We start from the raw sequence: 15816 nt of genomic DNA on the forward strand, positions 1-15816 counted from the left end.
CCAGACTGTGTACCAAGGGGGACCGGGCCTTCTCACTATATCCAGACTGTGTACCAAGGGGGACCGGGCCTTCTCACTATATCCAGACTGTGTACCAAGGGGGACCGGGCCTTCTCACTATATCCAGACTGTGTACCAAGGGGGACCGGGCCTTCTCACTATATCCAGACTGTGTACCAAGGGGGACTGGGCCTTCAGTGTTGTGGCTCCCAGATTGTGGAATGCACTTCCACCTGCAACACGCTACTCTGACTCCATTTACACCTTCAAGAACAGGTTAAAACCCACCTCTTCACCACGACTTTCCCCTCATAGCTTGGTCCACAATCGGCTATACCCATTTATTCCTGCTATTTGTTTATTTTGTTTTGACTTTCTTGTTATTCATACTTATTATTGTGATTGATGTACAGTGTCCTTGAAATGCATTATATTATGATTATTATTTAGCTATTCTAAAACCTTTCACCATTAAGTCTTCATCTATAGATAAACCTAGAGAGCAACTATATGACATAGTTGATAAAACAAAACAAATACATATTTTACATTGCCCTAAACAAAGAGAATGGATTGGCAGAATACATGACCACTGTGACTGACCCAAAATGTACAAACAGTGTGACTATGTACAGACTCAGTGGTCATGGCCTTGCCTTGCAAATAAACAGACGTGGCTCTCGAGAAAAACACACTGCCCAGAAAAAGATGTGGAACCTGAGCTTCACTTCCTACCACCTGAAGAAATATTTGACCACATTAAAGACACATATTTAACTCAGATCAAACAGAACCACAAAATAAATCAAATGAAACATTGAGAACCTCCCATACCTGTTAGAAAGGACAATCAGTGGAGCACAAACAACATTGTGAACATAAACCCATATTCATATCCATGTGTCATTCTCACTATATGCAGATTTTTACACCGCTGTACATAGCCTATAATTTAACACCCAATATGCCTTTAACCTTTTAAAATGTAGGTCTACTTTGAATTGTAGACTTTGTTTCTTTAATTTTTGTTGTCATTATAATTATTTATACTGATGTGACCTATGCCTATTAAAGGAAAGAAAGCATAAAGAGGGAAGGGGTTAATGAAGAAATGCGTGAATAAGGCCAAAGGTTTTCATTTACATTTTGTGTTATGTATTTTTCTGCCACATCTATTCGCTTCAGACCTACCCAAATACTAATCCACTTTTTCTCCGAACACAAAAACGAGACATAATTGGCCCAATGCTACTGTCAATCAAATTCGCAAAGATTGCATCAGCGAGTGGCAGGGAGGAAAAGGCATATGAAACATACACTCAATATCCGGGACACGATCGTGCCGGTGAGCTGGCTAACCTGATGCAATTCACCATCTTTACTTAATATCTAATATTAAATAGTATTTCCTGATTATATTTGTACTGTAATGGCTGACGAGGGCATGGCGGAGCAGATGAAGGACCTGAAAATTGAAGAAGGAAAAAAGGTAGCGTGGGTACTTGCTAAGAACTATTTAATTATTGACATCACGCATGCTGTTACACTCAGTATTTGATTTGAAGCTAAGCTATGCTAGCGCCAGCCAATGTGAAACATGACAGCTATGCTATGGCTAATTTCGTTTAGCTCGGTATTTGCCCGTCAGGCCATAATCAGGGGTTTTCAAAAAACATACTTTATTGTTGTTGTCTCTGAGCTATAATAGTTATCATATTATTATGTATCGGTTCCTAATGGCATATGTATATGTGATGGTTCTAGCTACCTTAGCTAGCATTGTGCCTTGTCAACTAATAAGCCATCCAAAAACAAGTTACGCTATGGGAAAACAAATCTACTCTCCTACCACTTTGGCTATATTATGTCCTATGTTTTCCTGAAGATTCTGTCAGTTTGTATAACAGGACACGTTTCTTTGTCTTTCCTAGATAATGACTAGCCCCATGGTTGTCAACCTATGCATGGACAGCCGTAGTAAAGAAATAATCTTCAATAAATAGTAGCAGTTGTGAAGATAAATGTAGTCATAAAAGTAGCCATGTAACAGTATACTGATCTATGGGACAGATGGATTCAATCTCTATAAAAATAAATACAACTATAAACTAGAATGGAATGCAAATTAAGGTAGTTATTTTACAATTAAAACATTTTGTTTGGTTAGGCAAATGCACTCCAGGCGCCCACTTCTGTGATGTTTGCTGAAATAGGGGTATGTCTTTAGCATACAAGGTCCACGGCCATGTACACTTAACAGTTGCTCTTGCCGTTTTCATTTTTATTTGCTGGTGTCTCAGCTGGTACACTTCAGCTCCATTACACGCGTTGCATTGCCATCAGCATTGTGTCAGTGTTTTCCCTGCAACAACCGACACCAATCCAAATCTTTTTTCTTATTTTTTCTTCCCATTCCCAAGTCAGAGTGAGGGTCACCCGTTGAGCATTGAACCTCTGCATTTTTTGCTAGGATGGTTGCTTTGGATGTGGCGCAGTGTGATTGTTGCTTTGGATGTGGCACAGTGTGATGGTTGCTTTGGATGTGGCGCAGTGTGATGGTTGCTTTGGATGTGGCGCAGTGTGATGATTGCTTTGGATGTGGCGCAGTGTGATGGTTGCTTTGGATGTGGCGCAGTGTGAGTAGTACAGCAGTGCTCAGTGATTTCAAAGGAGACATTCCTGATCACCTGGTGGAAGCACTTGGACCTGTAGCTCTGGTGTTGTTCTGTATCTACTGCATTAAAACCTTTCCCACAGGGGGATGATTAATGTAGTCATGACCTCACCCATTATCTGAGTCTTCACGTCACACACCAGTCATGACCTCACCCATTATCTGAGTGGTTACTCGCTTCTACAGTTTGGAAAAGGACTTGTTGAAAAATGTTGTAGCACAACCTTTTAGTTTGTTTGTGCACTGACTAGTGTTCTGGTGTGGTTATTATCTGGGTGGTTTTCTGGTGTGCCTATTATCTGTGAGGTGTTTTGGTGTGGTTATTATCTGGCCGGTCTTCTGGTGCGGTTGTTCACTGGCTGGTCTTTTGGTGTGATATTTAGCATCATCTATATATTTAGATACCTGCCGGCCATTTATTTGGTTATAAACTGTTCTTGTAAAGGGTGGAGCAGGCAAGAATGGAGAGAAGAAGAAGAAGGAGAAGAAGGCTGGAGATGCAGCTGGGAAGACTGAGGTGAGTGTGAGGTCAAAGTTTAAGCCTCTTACCTCTCCATTTAATTCCAATCTTCCTGTCTCTTGGAATGTCTGTCTTTTGTCTCGCAAATTAAGTTACAATTTACACACACAGAAGTTTCAAAGGAAAACACATTTGAAATATTAAAACATGTTTCCCCTCTGTGGCCAGCTGTCTCCTCCTCCCTCCTACATTGAGGAGCGCCTGGCGCTGTACAGAAAGCTGAAGGAGGAGCATGACACCCTCATGGCAGAGCGGGCGGAGAAGGACAGTAAACCCATCAAAGTGACTCTCCCAGATGGGAAGGTGGTGGAGGCAGAGTCCTGGAGAACCACGCCTTACCAGGTGGCTGCTAGCATCAGGTAAAACTTCAAAGATGCATTCTGGGATTATTATAATATCTAACTCATTTAGACCACCCTAGCATACAGTATCATAGATTATCACATATAACTAATTTAGACCACCCTAGCATACAGTATCATAGATTATCACATATAACTAATTTAGACCAACCTAGCATACAGAATCATATATTAATATAATGTGTAACTCATTTAGACCACCCTAGCATACAGTATCATAGATTATCACAAGTTGGGACACTGTACAATTGTTAATAAAAACAGAATGCAATGATGTGGAAGTTTCAAATTTCAATATTTTATTCAGAATACAACATAGATGACATCAAATGTTTAAACTGAGAAAATGTATCACTTTAAGGGAAAAATACGTTTATTTAAAATATCATGGCATCAACACATCTCAAAAAAGTTGCGACAAGGCCATGTTTACCACTGTGTGGCATCCCCTCTTCTTTTTATAACAGACTGCAAACGTCATGGGACTGAGGAGACAAGTTGCTCAAGTTTATGAATAGGAATGTTGTTCCACTTGTCTAATACAGGCTTCTAGTTGCTCAACTGTCTTAGGTCTTCTTTGTCGCACCTTCCTCTTTATGATGCGCCAAATGTTTTCTATGGGTGAAAGATCTGGATTGCAGGCTGGCCATTTCAGTACCCGGATCCTTCTTCTATGCAGCCATGACATTGTAAATGATGCAGTATGTGGTCTGGCATTGTCATGTTGGAAAATGCAAGGTCTTCCCTGAAAGAGACGACATCAGGATGGGAGCATATGATGTTATAGAACTTGGATATAACTGTCAGCATTGATGGTGCCTTTCCAGATGTGTAGGCTGCCCATGCTACACGCACTCATGCAACCCCATACCATCAGAGATCCAGGCTTCTGAACTGAGCGCTAATAACAACTTGGGTTGTCCTTGTCCTCTTTAGTCCGGATGACATGGCGTCCCAGTTTTCCAAAATGAACTTCAAATTTTGATTAGTCTGACCACAGAACACTTTTCCACTTTGCCACAGTCCATTTTAAATGATCCTTGGCCCAGAGAAAACGCCTGCGCTTCTGGATCCTGTTTAGATACGGCTTCTTTTTTGACCTATAGAGTTTTAGCTGGCAACGGCGAATGGCACGGTGGATTGTGTTCACCGACAATGTTTTCTGGAAGTATTCCTGAGCCCATGTTGTGATTTCCATTACAGTATCATTCCTGTATGTGATGCAGTGCCGTCTGAGGGCCCGAAGATCATGGGCATCCAGTATGGTTTTCCGGCCTTGACCCTTACGCACAGAGATTGTTCCAGATTCTCTGAATCTTTGGATGATATTATGCACTGTAGATGATGATAACTTCAAACTCTTTGCAATTTTTCTCTGAGAAACTCCTTTCTGATATTGCTCCACTATTTTTCGCCGCAGCATTGGGGGAATTGGTGATCCTCTGCCCATCTTGACTTCTGAAAGACACTGCCACTCTGAGAGGCTCTTTTTATACCCAATCATGTTGCCAATTGACATAATAAGTTGCAAATTGGTCCTCCAGTTGTTCCTTATCTGTACATTTAACTTTTCCTGCCTCTTATTGCTACCTGTCCCAACTTTTTTGGAATGTGTCGTTCTCATGAAATCCAAAATGAGCCAATATTTGGCATGACATTACAAAATGTCTCACTTTCAATACGTATCTATATTCTATTGTGAATTAAATATAAGTTTATGAGATTTGTAAATTATTCCATTTCTTTTTTACTCACAATTTGTACAGTGTCCCTACTTTTTGGGAATCGGGTTTGTAATGTGTAACTCATTTAGACCACCCTAGCATACAGTATCATAGATTATTATAATGTAGAACTCCTTTAGACCACCCTAGCATACAGTATCATAGATTATTATAATGTAGAACTCATTTAGACCAACCTAGCATACAGTATCATAGATTATTATAATGTAGAACTCATTTAGACCAACCTAGCATACAGTATCATAGATTATTATAATGTAGAACTCATTTAGACCAACCTAGCATACAGTATCATAGATTATTATAATGTAGAACTCATTTAGACCACCCTAGGATACATTGTCATTAATTATTATAATGTAGAAGTGTTTTTAACGTCTCCCTAGCCAGGGTTTGGCTGACAGCACAGTAGTAGCCAAGGTGAACAGCTCTGTGTGGGATCTGGACAGGCCTCTGGAAGAAGACTGTAGTCTGCAGCTACTAAAGTTTGATGATGAGGAGGCCCAAGCTGTAAGTAACTCCTATCTCAGTTAGCATGAAGCCCTCCAGGGGGCGACGTTCACCTCCTCTTCTCTTACTTTTACTTTTCTTTACATTCTCCCCTTTCCTCCTCTGTATATAATCTTCTCCTCCTTTCTCTTCCTACCCTCCTCTGTCTATTCCTTCTCTTCTCTTTCTCTATTCCTCCTCTATTCCTGCTCTTTTCTTTTCCTCCTATCCTCTGTTACTCCTCTCCCCTCTGTTACTCCTCTTTTCCTTTCTCTATTATTCCTTTTCTTTCTCTCACTACTTCCTCTCCTCTTTCTCCATATTCCTCCTCTCCTGCTCTCAGGTGTACTGGCACTCTAGTGCCCATATAATGGGTGAGGCGATGGAGAGGGTGTATGGAGGCTGTTTGTGTTATGGACCTCCCATTGAGACTGGCTTCTACTATGACATGTTCCTGGACCAAGAGTAAGTAAAGCCCTGAACACTGCACATTTAAACACTCATTTACTGCACTGGGGAAACCGACACTGCATGTTACTGCACATTAAAATACTGTAATTTACTGTGCTGGGGAAACTGGCACTGCATGTTACTGCACATTAAAATACTGTAATTTACTGTGCTGGGGAAACTGGCACTGCATGGCACTGCACATTGAACTCTGTAATTTACTTCACTGGGGAACCGCTACTGCATGTCACTGCAGTGATTTTGGAACAAACATTTTTATTTTTCCACAAATACATTTTGCCTTATAGATGCAATACACAATCCAACTTTTGTTAAAATGATTAACCCCAGCTCTGCCAGTCACAGGATTCGCCCAGCCTCTACTTCCTCCCCTCCTTTTCTTCTCCTCGTTCTCCCCTCCTGCTCGTCTTCTCCTTGTCCTCTCCTCTTCTCCTCATCCTATTCTCTGTCTTGTCCTCCATATTTTATTGAGGCAGTACTCTGGTTTAAAGTAGTGTGATATAGAGTTTAGGATGCAGTAAGTGCCTGTGGAGGTGGTCTAGTGGTAACACTCCCAGTTTAGACACCTCTCCCCACTGCAGACAGGGGTTCAATTCCCCGCTCCAACGCTTCAACCTGTGTCTTCTAACTCTCTCTGTCCTGCCTGATATTTCATGCTGTCTGAATAAAGTGTCAAAATACCCATCAAAAAACACCCGATAAGACTGTTTTTAATGAATTCAGTCTGGGGAAGAAGTGTTTTTCTGGTTATACCAGTGAAATGCTGTTGGGAGGGAGGTCTTTTGTCAGTTGATTTTGACGGGAGCAGGTTGTCCAGGCAGTGTTTATTCTGTCACCTGGGTGATAATGGAGGGAGGTCTTTTGTCAGTTGATTTTGACGGGAGCAGGTTGTTCAGGCAGTGTTTATTCTGTCACCTCCTGGGTGATAATGGAGGGAGGTCTTTTGTCAGTTGATTTTGACGGGAGCAGGTTGTCCAGGCAGTGTTTATTCTGTCACCTCCTGGGTGATAATGGAGGGAGGTCTTTTGTCAGTTGATTTTGACGGGAGCAGGTTGTCCAGGCAGTGTTTATTCTGTCACCTCCTGGGTGATAATGGAGGGAGGTCTTTAACCTTCGTGGTCTTTTAGAAGTGTTTCCAGACAAAGCTGGTCATTAATAAACTCTGAAGACAACCAACTAGGAGATGTTAAAGGTATGAGAGTCTCAGAGTCCTTTAGTCAGCGTCTCTTCTTCCTTCCCTGTACCCACTCTACTCCTGCATTTCTTCTTCAGTGGTGTGTCCAGTAATGACTTCCCCTGCTTGGAGAACCTGTGTAAGAAGATTATCAAGGAAAAGCAGCCATTTGAGAGGCTGGAGATCAAGAAGGAAACTCTTCTGGAAATGTTCAAGGTGTCTGTTTCTCTGCATTGTTATTTCTATATTTTCTATTGTTCTACTAGCCACTGATGTGAAATGACCTCTCTTTTCCTCTGCAGTACAACAAGTTCAAGTGCAGAATCCTGAATGAGAAGGTGACCACACCCACCACTACTGTCTACAGGTATGTTTGACTCAGGAGGATGGTGGTTAACCAAGTTCAGCCTCTCCACACGCTTAACCGTGTGTGCCATGACTCCACACGCCATGACTCCACACGCCATGACTCCACACGCTTAACCACACACGCCATGACTCCACACGCTTAACCACACACGCCATGACTCCACACGATTCCACAGCCTGTCCAGACCCTTAATGGTTACAGACTGTTGGACACTGTGGCATGGGGCCCACTGTGACACCTTCCATATGGGATCATATCTGTCCTTTGTTCTTGCTAGATGTGGACCTCTGATTGACCTTTGCCGTGGGCCCCATGTCAGGCACACCGGAAAAATCAAGGCCTTGAAGATCCACAAGGTGAATTGTCAACTCTCAATACTATAACCGGGATTTGGAAAGTATTCAAATCCCTTCACTATTTTCAACACAATGTTACGTTACAGCTTAATTATAAAATGGATTAAATTCAGCACACTTTCTCATGGAAAAATTTACACAGTACCTAATAATGTTGAAGCAAAAACAAGTATTAGAAATGTTTGCAAATATATCGACTACTGTTAAAACATTTGGGGTCACTTAGAAATTTTTTGTTCTCCATGAAAACAAACATGAAATGAGTTTGAAAAGGAAATATAGCAAAATGACTAGGATAGGGCATGGTGCTGCAAAAAGGAATGATAGCCTTCCTTCTTCAAGATCCCTTTTATCCTGTACAAATCTCCTACTTTACCACCACCAAATTACCCCCAGACCCTCATATTGCCTTCACCATGCTCACAGATGAAAGTTATTTCTTTCTGGATATATAAAGCCTATGATCAAACCCACAATTGCTGATTCTTCAGATACTCAAATATTCTAAAGAAAGACCTTTTTATTGCTTCCTTAATCAGCACAAGAATTTTCAGCTGTGCTAACATAATTGCAAAAGGGTTTTCTAATGATCAGTTAGCCTTTAAAATTATAAACTTGGATTAGAAAACACAACATGCCATTAGAACACAGGACTGGTGGTTGCTGATAATGGGCCTCTGTAGATATTCCATACAAAATCATGTGTTTCCAGCTCATTTACAATGTCTACACAATTTTTCTGATCAATTTAATGTTATTTTATTGGACAAAAGTTAGCTTTTCTTTCAAAACCAAGGAAATTTGTGTGACCCCAAACTTTGAAACGATACATCCTGTTTGCATTTATCATCCTTGAAATGTTTCTACAGCTTGATTGGATTCCAACTGTGATAAATTCAATTGATTGGACCTGATTTTAAAAGGCACACACCTGTCTATATAAGGTCCCACAGTTGACAGCTCATGTCAGAGCAAAAACCAAACCAGGAGGTCAAAGGGAATTGTCCATAGAGCTTTGTGACAGGATTGTATCGATACAAAAAATACCTAGAGCTGTCAGCGCCGAGCAAAAATAACAATCAGGGGAGAAAGGCCTTTGTCAAGGAGGTGAGCAACAACCCAGTGATCATTCTAACAGAGTTCCTGTGTGGATTAACTTCCAGAAGGACAACCATCTCTGCAGCGCTCCAGTAATCCGACCTTTATGATAGAGTGGCTTGATGGACGCCAGTCCTCAATTAAAGGCACATGACAGACTGCTTGGAGTTTCAAAAGGCAGCTAAAGAACTGTCATGGCTGTTATGTGTGCCTCACTATAACATACACATTTATTTACTGTATCTGTCAATACTATACATCTTTATTTAGAAGACAATCATAGTTCTGACCTGTTTTAACTAAAGTTGTCTTTCCAAACTGGTGTTCCCTGCAGAACTCCTCCACCTACTGGGAGGGCAAAGCGGACATGGAAAGTCTCCAGAGGATCTACGGGATCTCCTTTCCTGATCCCAAGATGCTCAAGGAGTGGGAACGCTTCCAGGAGGAGGCCAAGAACAGGGACCACCGCAAACTGGGTCGGGTACGGGACAAGCAGTCAATAACTCATGTTTAATTTATACAGCAGCATGCAGTGTCCTTCCTGGTTAACAGACCATCTGATGATACTGCTGGGGTGGAACACAGTCACTTCAAACAGAACATTATTCTCCTTCTGTTCCACTGAGACCCTCTTTTCTCTCCAGGAACAGGACCTGTTCTTCTTCCATGACTTGTCTCCAGGCAGCTGTTTCTTCCTGCCCAAAGGAACCTTCATTTACAACAGCCTGGTGAACTTTATCAGGGTGAGTCTAGCATAAACCAGGGGTAGGTCTTCTGTTCCTGGAGGATGGTAGGATTGACCAGGGGTAGGTCTTCTGTTCCTGGAGGATGGTAGCATTGACCAGGGGTTGGTCTTCTGTTCCTGGAGGATGGTAGGATTGACCAGGGGTAGGTCTTCTGTTCCTGGAGGATGGTAGGATTGACCAGGGGTAGGTCTTCTGTTCCTGGAGGATGGTAGCATTGACCAGGGGTAGGTCTTCTGTTCCTGGAGGATGGTAGGATTGACCACGGGTAGGTCTTCTGTTCCTGTTTGTCAGTTACTGACATATATTGTTTATTTCAATGTTAGTTAGACTGCAGAGTGCAGTTGCTAACGAGTGACACAGATTTGTATTATTTCGTTTGTTGTTATTTTGTTTAACCAATATATTCTCCTTCAAGCACTTTGACTCCTTGGCAACAGGAACCTTGACCTTAAAGTAGCAGCTATAATGTTTTGTCACATTTGAAGCTTTGGTTAAACAAAAGTTGAATTGAGCACTATACCAAGTTAATACCTCCTGGAAATAAATGTATCACTTGAGAAACATTACACAGCATACTCAGGCAAAAAATCACAATTTCCTCCAAGATAACGAGGGGAAGAAAGTCTGTTTTCATCTAAAAATAACCTAATGGTATAATAGCTGTTCTAGTCTGGTACAGATAAGTGTCAATTACTTCAGGAATGGTTGCTATGAGGAACAGCAGTTTGTCCCAAAATTGCTTCAGGAGTTTCCCTGATTTAGACTTGACACAGAGGGAGAAATGTACTGCTTGTTCCCTGGTATTGCGGACATACACATTATTCAAAATACAAAACAAGAAACCAGGTAAGTGTAGTTCACCCGGCCCGCAATAGAAAGTGTTGATCCTGGCTGCCCTCTCCAGATTCAAACCCGGGTCGGCCACTTGAATGGCTGTGTCATTAACCACTACGCCACAGAGCTGTGCTTTTGCCTGGTGTCAGTATAGCATATTGACATTATATAATGTTGTCACACATTAACATCACGCCAAGTTTGAATATTTCGTTAGATACTATTAACCATTGTGTTAACTGAGTAATGTTTCTTAAGTTTTCCTCCACCACAAATAGCATCTATGAACTGTATGGCTTTTGCAACTGGCTGTTTTAACAGCGTATTAGCCATTCGTGAATGACATTGATACAATAACTACTGTATCAATATAGGTGACGATAACTGACTTTTTCGTCAAGTGAAAAGACATGAGAATCGTGTAGTCAGCAAAGTGTTTGACTATCCTGAACAAATCCTGAGATATAATTCGAAAATCCACCAGAAATAGTCGCAATATAGCAGTTTCATTTTAGGCTTATAACGTAGCTACTGAAGGATGTAGGCAGCAGTTTGTCTATCCTGAGCAAGTACTCTTTTGCTACTGGCTGTTTTAACAGCTAATTAGCCATTTGTGAATGACATTGATACAGTATCTATCAATATAGGTGACGATAGTTATGGCCATTCGAGGCTTCATTACAGTTCTTTTGGAGAAGGATATTATACTAGCAGCGCTAACTCAGATTTTCTTTTTCAAGATAAAAGCCAACATTGAAATATATATGATATATATTTTTGTCAAGTGAAAAGATGAGAGAATTGTGTAGCCAAGGTTTGTCTATCCTGAACAAATCCTAACATTCACCAGAACTGTTTTATTTTAGACTTCTTGTTATGTAGCTACTGAAGGTTGTAGCCAGCAAAGCTTTTGTCTGTCCTGAACAAATCGTGAGGCATAACATGTTTTAACAGTGGCGGGAGGCAAATGCAGGACCTGTTGTTCTGTAGTCCGTGTCTCTAACCACAACGCTATTTAACAACGGTCAGTAGGTCAGTCACCCACCAGATTGAATGGTAATCGGTATGTCTCCACACCCTGTAGAGTGAGTACCGTAAGCGTGGTTTCCAGGAGGTTGTGACCCCAAACATCTACAACAGCAAGCTGTGGCAAACATCCGGCCACTGGCAGCACTACAGCGACAATATGTTCTCCTTCGAGGTGGAGAAGGAGGTCTTTGCCCTGAAACCCATGAACTGCCCTGGACACTGGTGAGGAATGCCTACTAACACCTGATGTCCGGCTGGGCATGACCGTGTTCAGCTCCTCTCAGGGGATAACCCTGACAAGGCCTGGTGATAATGGCTGCCTCTCCCGCTCTCCTTCCAGTTTGATGTTTGACCATCGGCCTCGGTCCTGGAGAGAGCTGCCCTTGCGGATGGCTGACTTTGGCGTGCTGCATCGCAATGAGCTGTCTGGCGCGCTGACTGGTCTGACTCGTGTCCGCCGCTTCCAGCAGGATGACGCCCACATCTTCTGCACCATGGACCAGGTCACACCACGCTCACGGCTAACTCGTAACCCCGACGTCCGGTCGGCTCTAGTCCCTGACAGTCACGTCTTGTATGTGATTGTGTGCGCTCGCATGTTGTCTTGATGTTGTGCCTGTGGTCCTTTTCCAACCAGATTGAAGATGAGATTAAGGGTTGTCTGGACTTCTTGCGTACGGTGTATGACTGTTTTGGATTCTCCTTCAAGCTGAACCTCTCCACCAGGCCAGAGAAGTTCCTGGGAGAGCCCGCAGTTTGGGATCAGGCTGAGAAGGTAAACAGACTTGGACTTCTTTTATAACGATGCCTTAATACGTATGTAGTGTGAACTCCTGGGGGATACCAAAGTCTGAAATTAATTACTGATTTCATTTTATAGAATGTATTATTAAATGGAGGCAGCCTTATCTGACCTTGAACCCTGTTCTCTGACCTTGAACCCTGTTCTCTGACCTTGAACCCTGTTTTCTGCTCTGTGCACAGCAACTGGAGAACAGTCTGAACGAGTTTGGAGAGAAGTGGGTTCTCAACCCCGGAGATGGAGCGTTTTATGGACCGAAGGTATGGCTCATCTTCCAATATTTACTATTGTTAAGAATTCTTAATGAGAACTAAAGGTAATCTAATGTACCAACATTTTTGTTTCAGTTACATTAATAGCTCTGTCAAACAGATATTTGGTAATTGGCTTAAGGAATGGAAACCCCTCATACGTCTTAACAACAACAACATCATCATCATCATGTTTTTTGTCCCCTGCTGTAGATTGACATCCAGATCAAGGATGCTATTGGTCGATATCACCAGTGTGCCACCATCCAGCTAGACTTCCAGCTGCCAATCCGATTCAACCTCTCTTTTGTCAGGTAAGACTTCTTCTGACACTGCATGCATTTGGTTGCTAGTAGAGCCCTCTATCGGTTTGGTTCCCTGTGGTTTAATTACAGGTCAGTAGAGCATACGTTATGCTGGCAGGCTAATGAGCAACGCTACTTCTAAACTTCCACAAAGATGATTAGCTAAATGACTAGAACGGGAGAAATGAAAGATGGACGTTGTTATGATGAATACACCGTTGTGCAAACACTGGTGTGAGTTGAGTTGCAAGAGTTTGTTTCTCGATTGTCTGGAGAACAGTGTCAGCGTGTTGTGGATGAAGAAAACAGCCTTTTCAGATGATATTGTGAGTGCCAGGTGTTTGATGTGAAACACTGTCTTCTGTGGGGGGGTGTAGCCATGATGGAGATGACAAGAAGAGGCCAGTCATCATCCACAGAGCCATCCTTGGGTCGGTGGAGAGGATGATCGCCATCCTGACTGAAAACTACGGAGGGAAATGGTGAGTGCTGGAGCGGTGGGGGTTCTGAAAGGTTTATCCTTTCTTTAACCAGACACTCTTAGGAAGGTTTCCTGAGATCTATATCAGAGGTGTCAAATGTGCAGCTGGTGGGGGAGTTTGTTATAAACAGCACTGACAATGCCAAAACTTATGTGTGAAGTACTATTTTAATAAATTGTGACAGCGAGACGTTTTGAGTCCAGACCCCAGACAATGCTGGATGTAATAAAAACTTGGACATTCCTGGTTTTGGGGGTTATATAGTGTTTTGGTTAGACATGATTCCCAATTTCCATTTGTAGATGTTCTATAGATTTTGTTGAACGTTTGTTGATAGTATTACTATCTGTTGAGCAACTGCTTGCTGGGGCTTGGTTTAGAAGAAGGTTTAGGGTAAAAGTTACCTATAGGGTTATAATAAAGTTTAAGGTCAGGGCAGTGGTTATGGGTAGGATAAAGGTTAACTATAGGGTTATAATAAAGTTTAAGGTCAGGGCAGTGGTTATGGGTAGGATAAAGGTTAACTATAGGGTTATAATAAAGTTTAGGGTAACTCAGTAGTTTAAGTTTAAGGTTACTCAGTAGATAATCTGTAAAGCATCTGCACTTGCAAATTTGGGACTCCTGAAACAGTGTGTTGTCAGTGTATTCTGTAAAAGATAAGAAACCACTAGTCAAACTAATTTTCCAAGCGTCTTTGGGTGTTATAACCTGTAATAACATGTTAATAACCTCTTCGCCCTAGGCCTCTGTGGCTGTCTCCTAGTCAGGTGATGGTCGTTCCTGTGGGACCAACCCTGGATGAGTACGCTCAGAAGATCCGTGATGACTTCCACCGTGGAGGGCTGATGACGGATGTGGACTGTGATGCCGGCTGCACTCTCAATAAGAAGATCCGGAACGCACAGCTGGCACAGTATAACTTCATCCTGGGTGGGTAGCAGCCGAGGCCGGTGGGGGTGGAGGGCTGTAGGAGAACAGTTCATTGAGTGGTGTACTTAAGAAATAAAAATGTCTGTGCGGAGCCCCAGTTGCCACTGTAGTGACAGATTACACCTTCACTGTTGGTTTTGACTTTCTCACTCTCTTTTCCTCTACACACACACACACACAGTGGTGGGAGAAAAGGAGAAAGCCAGTGAGACGGTTAACGTGCGCACTCGTGACAACAAGGTGCATGGCGAGCGCAGCGTGAAGGACTGTATGGAACGTCTCCAACAGCTGAAAGCTTCACGCAGCCGCAACGCAGAGGAGGAGTTCTAAGACCGGCTGATTTCAACGCTTCTTTCCCAATGAACTGACAACAAAGGAGAATTTCCCAATCAAATTCTGTGCCGAGGTTTTCTGTGCCTTTTCCACAATTTTAAGTGTTTCTGTAAATGATTCTCTCTGGAAAACACATCCTAATTCAGTTGGTAAAATGTTTTGGTAAAATAAGATGTTATTGGTTTAATCAAAGCTGTGGGCTGTACTTCTGTCTGGAAACTAACTTTCTATTTCTACAGAACTAGTCATTGTGATTCCACTAGGGCTTTGTTTCTGTCAGCAGCTGTTGAGGATATCTCTGCTTCACAATGATTTCAACCATTTTACCTCTTAGTTGTCAGTATGTTTTTAGAAGTGTTGATCATTGCTGTCAACTGTTGCCAGCTGTTTTCATACGATCAAAGAATTGTAAATAAAAAGTATTGCAATTTTTTTAAACAACAAAAATTAAAGAAATGACTCTTAAGGAAGGAAGGAAGTAATTAAGGAATTACTTTTAATTTATTGGCCACGACAGTACCAGGTTCTGATCCAAAATGGCACCTGCAAATATGTTTATTGGTTTATTATTTCTGACTGAACACAGGAATTTAAGCATTGTAACATAAACCGTATAGACTTGCTAACTACCAATCTACCCCAGACCACCACTGTAGAAGTACTCCTCTACTATCAGGTTGTTACTGTCTACCCCAATGTATTTTCTCTGTTAATAACAACTGTGGCCCCTGATCTGGCCAGATGTAAGGTTACTATAAGCCTGATACTTTTCGGATCTCTACACGGGGGTGCTTATGCACTTAAACACCCATTCAGGGAGTCTAAAGGCTGCGGTCACGCCC

At 42.1% G+C, this 15816-nt stretch overlaps 1 protein-coding gene across 1 annotated transcript; it reads left to right on the forward strand.

Moving 5' to 3' along the window:
* Positions 1-1301: 1301 nt before the first annotated feature.
* Positions 1302-15444, forward strand: tars1 (threonyl-tRNA synthetase 1). Its single transcript, XM_013131553.4, has 18 exons — positions 1302-1489; positions 3120-3191; positions 3363-3553; positions 5688-5811; positions 6134-6255; positions 7534-7651; positions 7738-7802; positions 8083-8161; positions 9594-9740; positions 9904-10002; positions 11924-12090; positions 12209-12371; positions 12506-12643; positions 12853-12930; positions 13135-13235; positions 13604-13708; positions 14454-14641; positions 14823-15444. The coding sequence occupies exons 1-18, from the start codon at positions 1430-1432 to the stop codon at positions 14969-14971; spliced, it is 2166 nt and encodes a 721-aa protein (XP_012987007.3). The 5' UTR covers positions 1302-1429; the 3' UTR covers positions 14972-15444.
* The last annotated feature ends 372 nt before the right edge of the window (positions 15445-15816 follow it).

The sequence above is a fragment of the Esox lucius genome, chromosome 13 (assembly GCF_011004845.1).
Source record: "Esox lucius isolate fEsoLuc1 chromosome 13, fEsoLuc1.pri, whole genome shotgun sequence".
Classification (NCBI taxonomy): domain Eukaryota; kingdom Metazoa; phylum Chordata; class Actinopteri; order Esociformes; family Esocidae; genus Esox; species Esox lucius.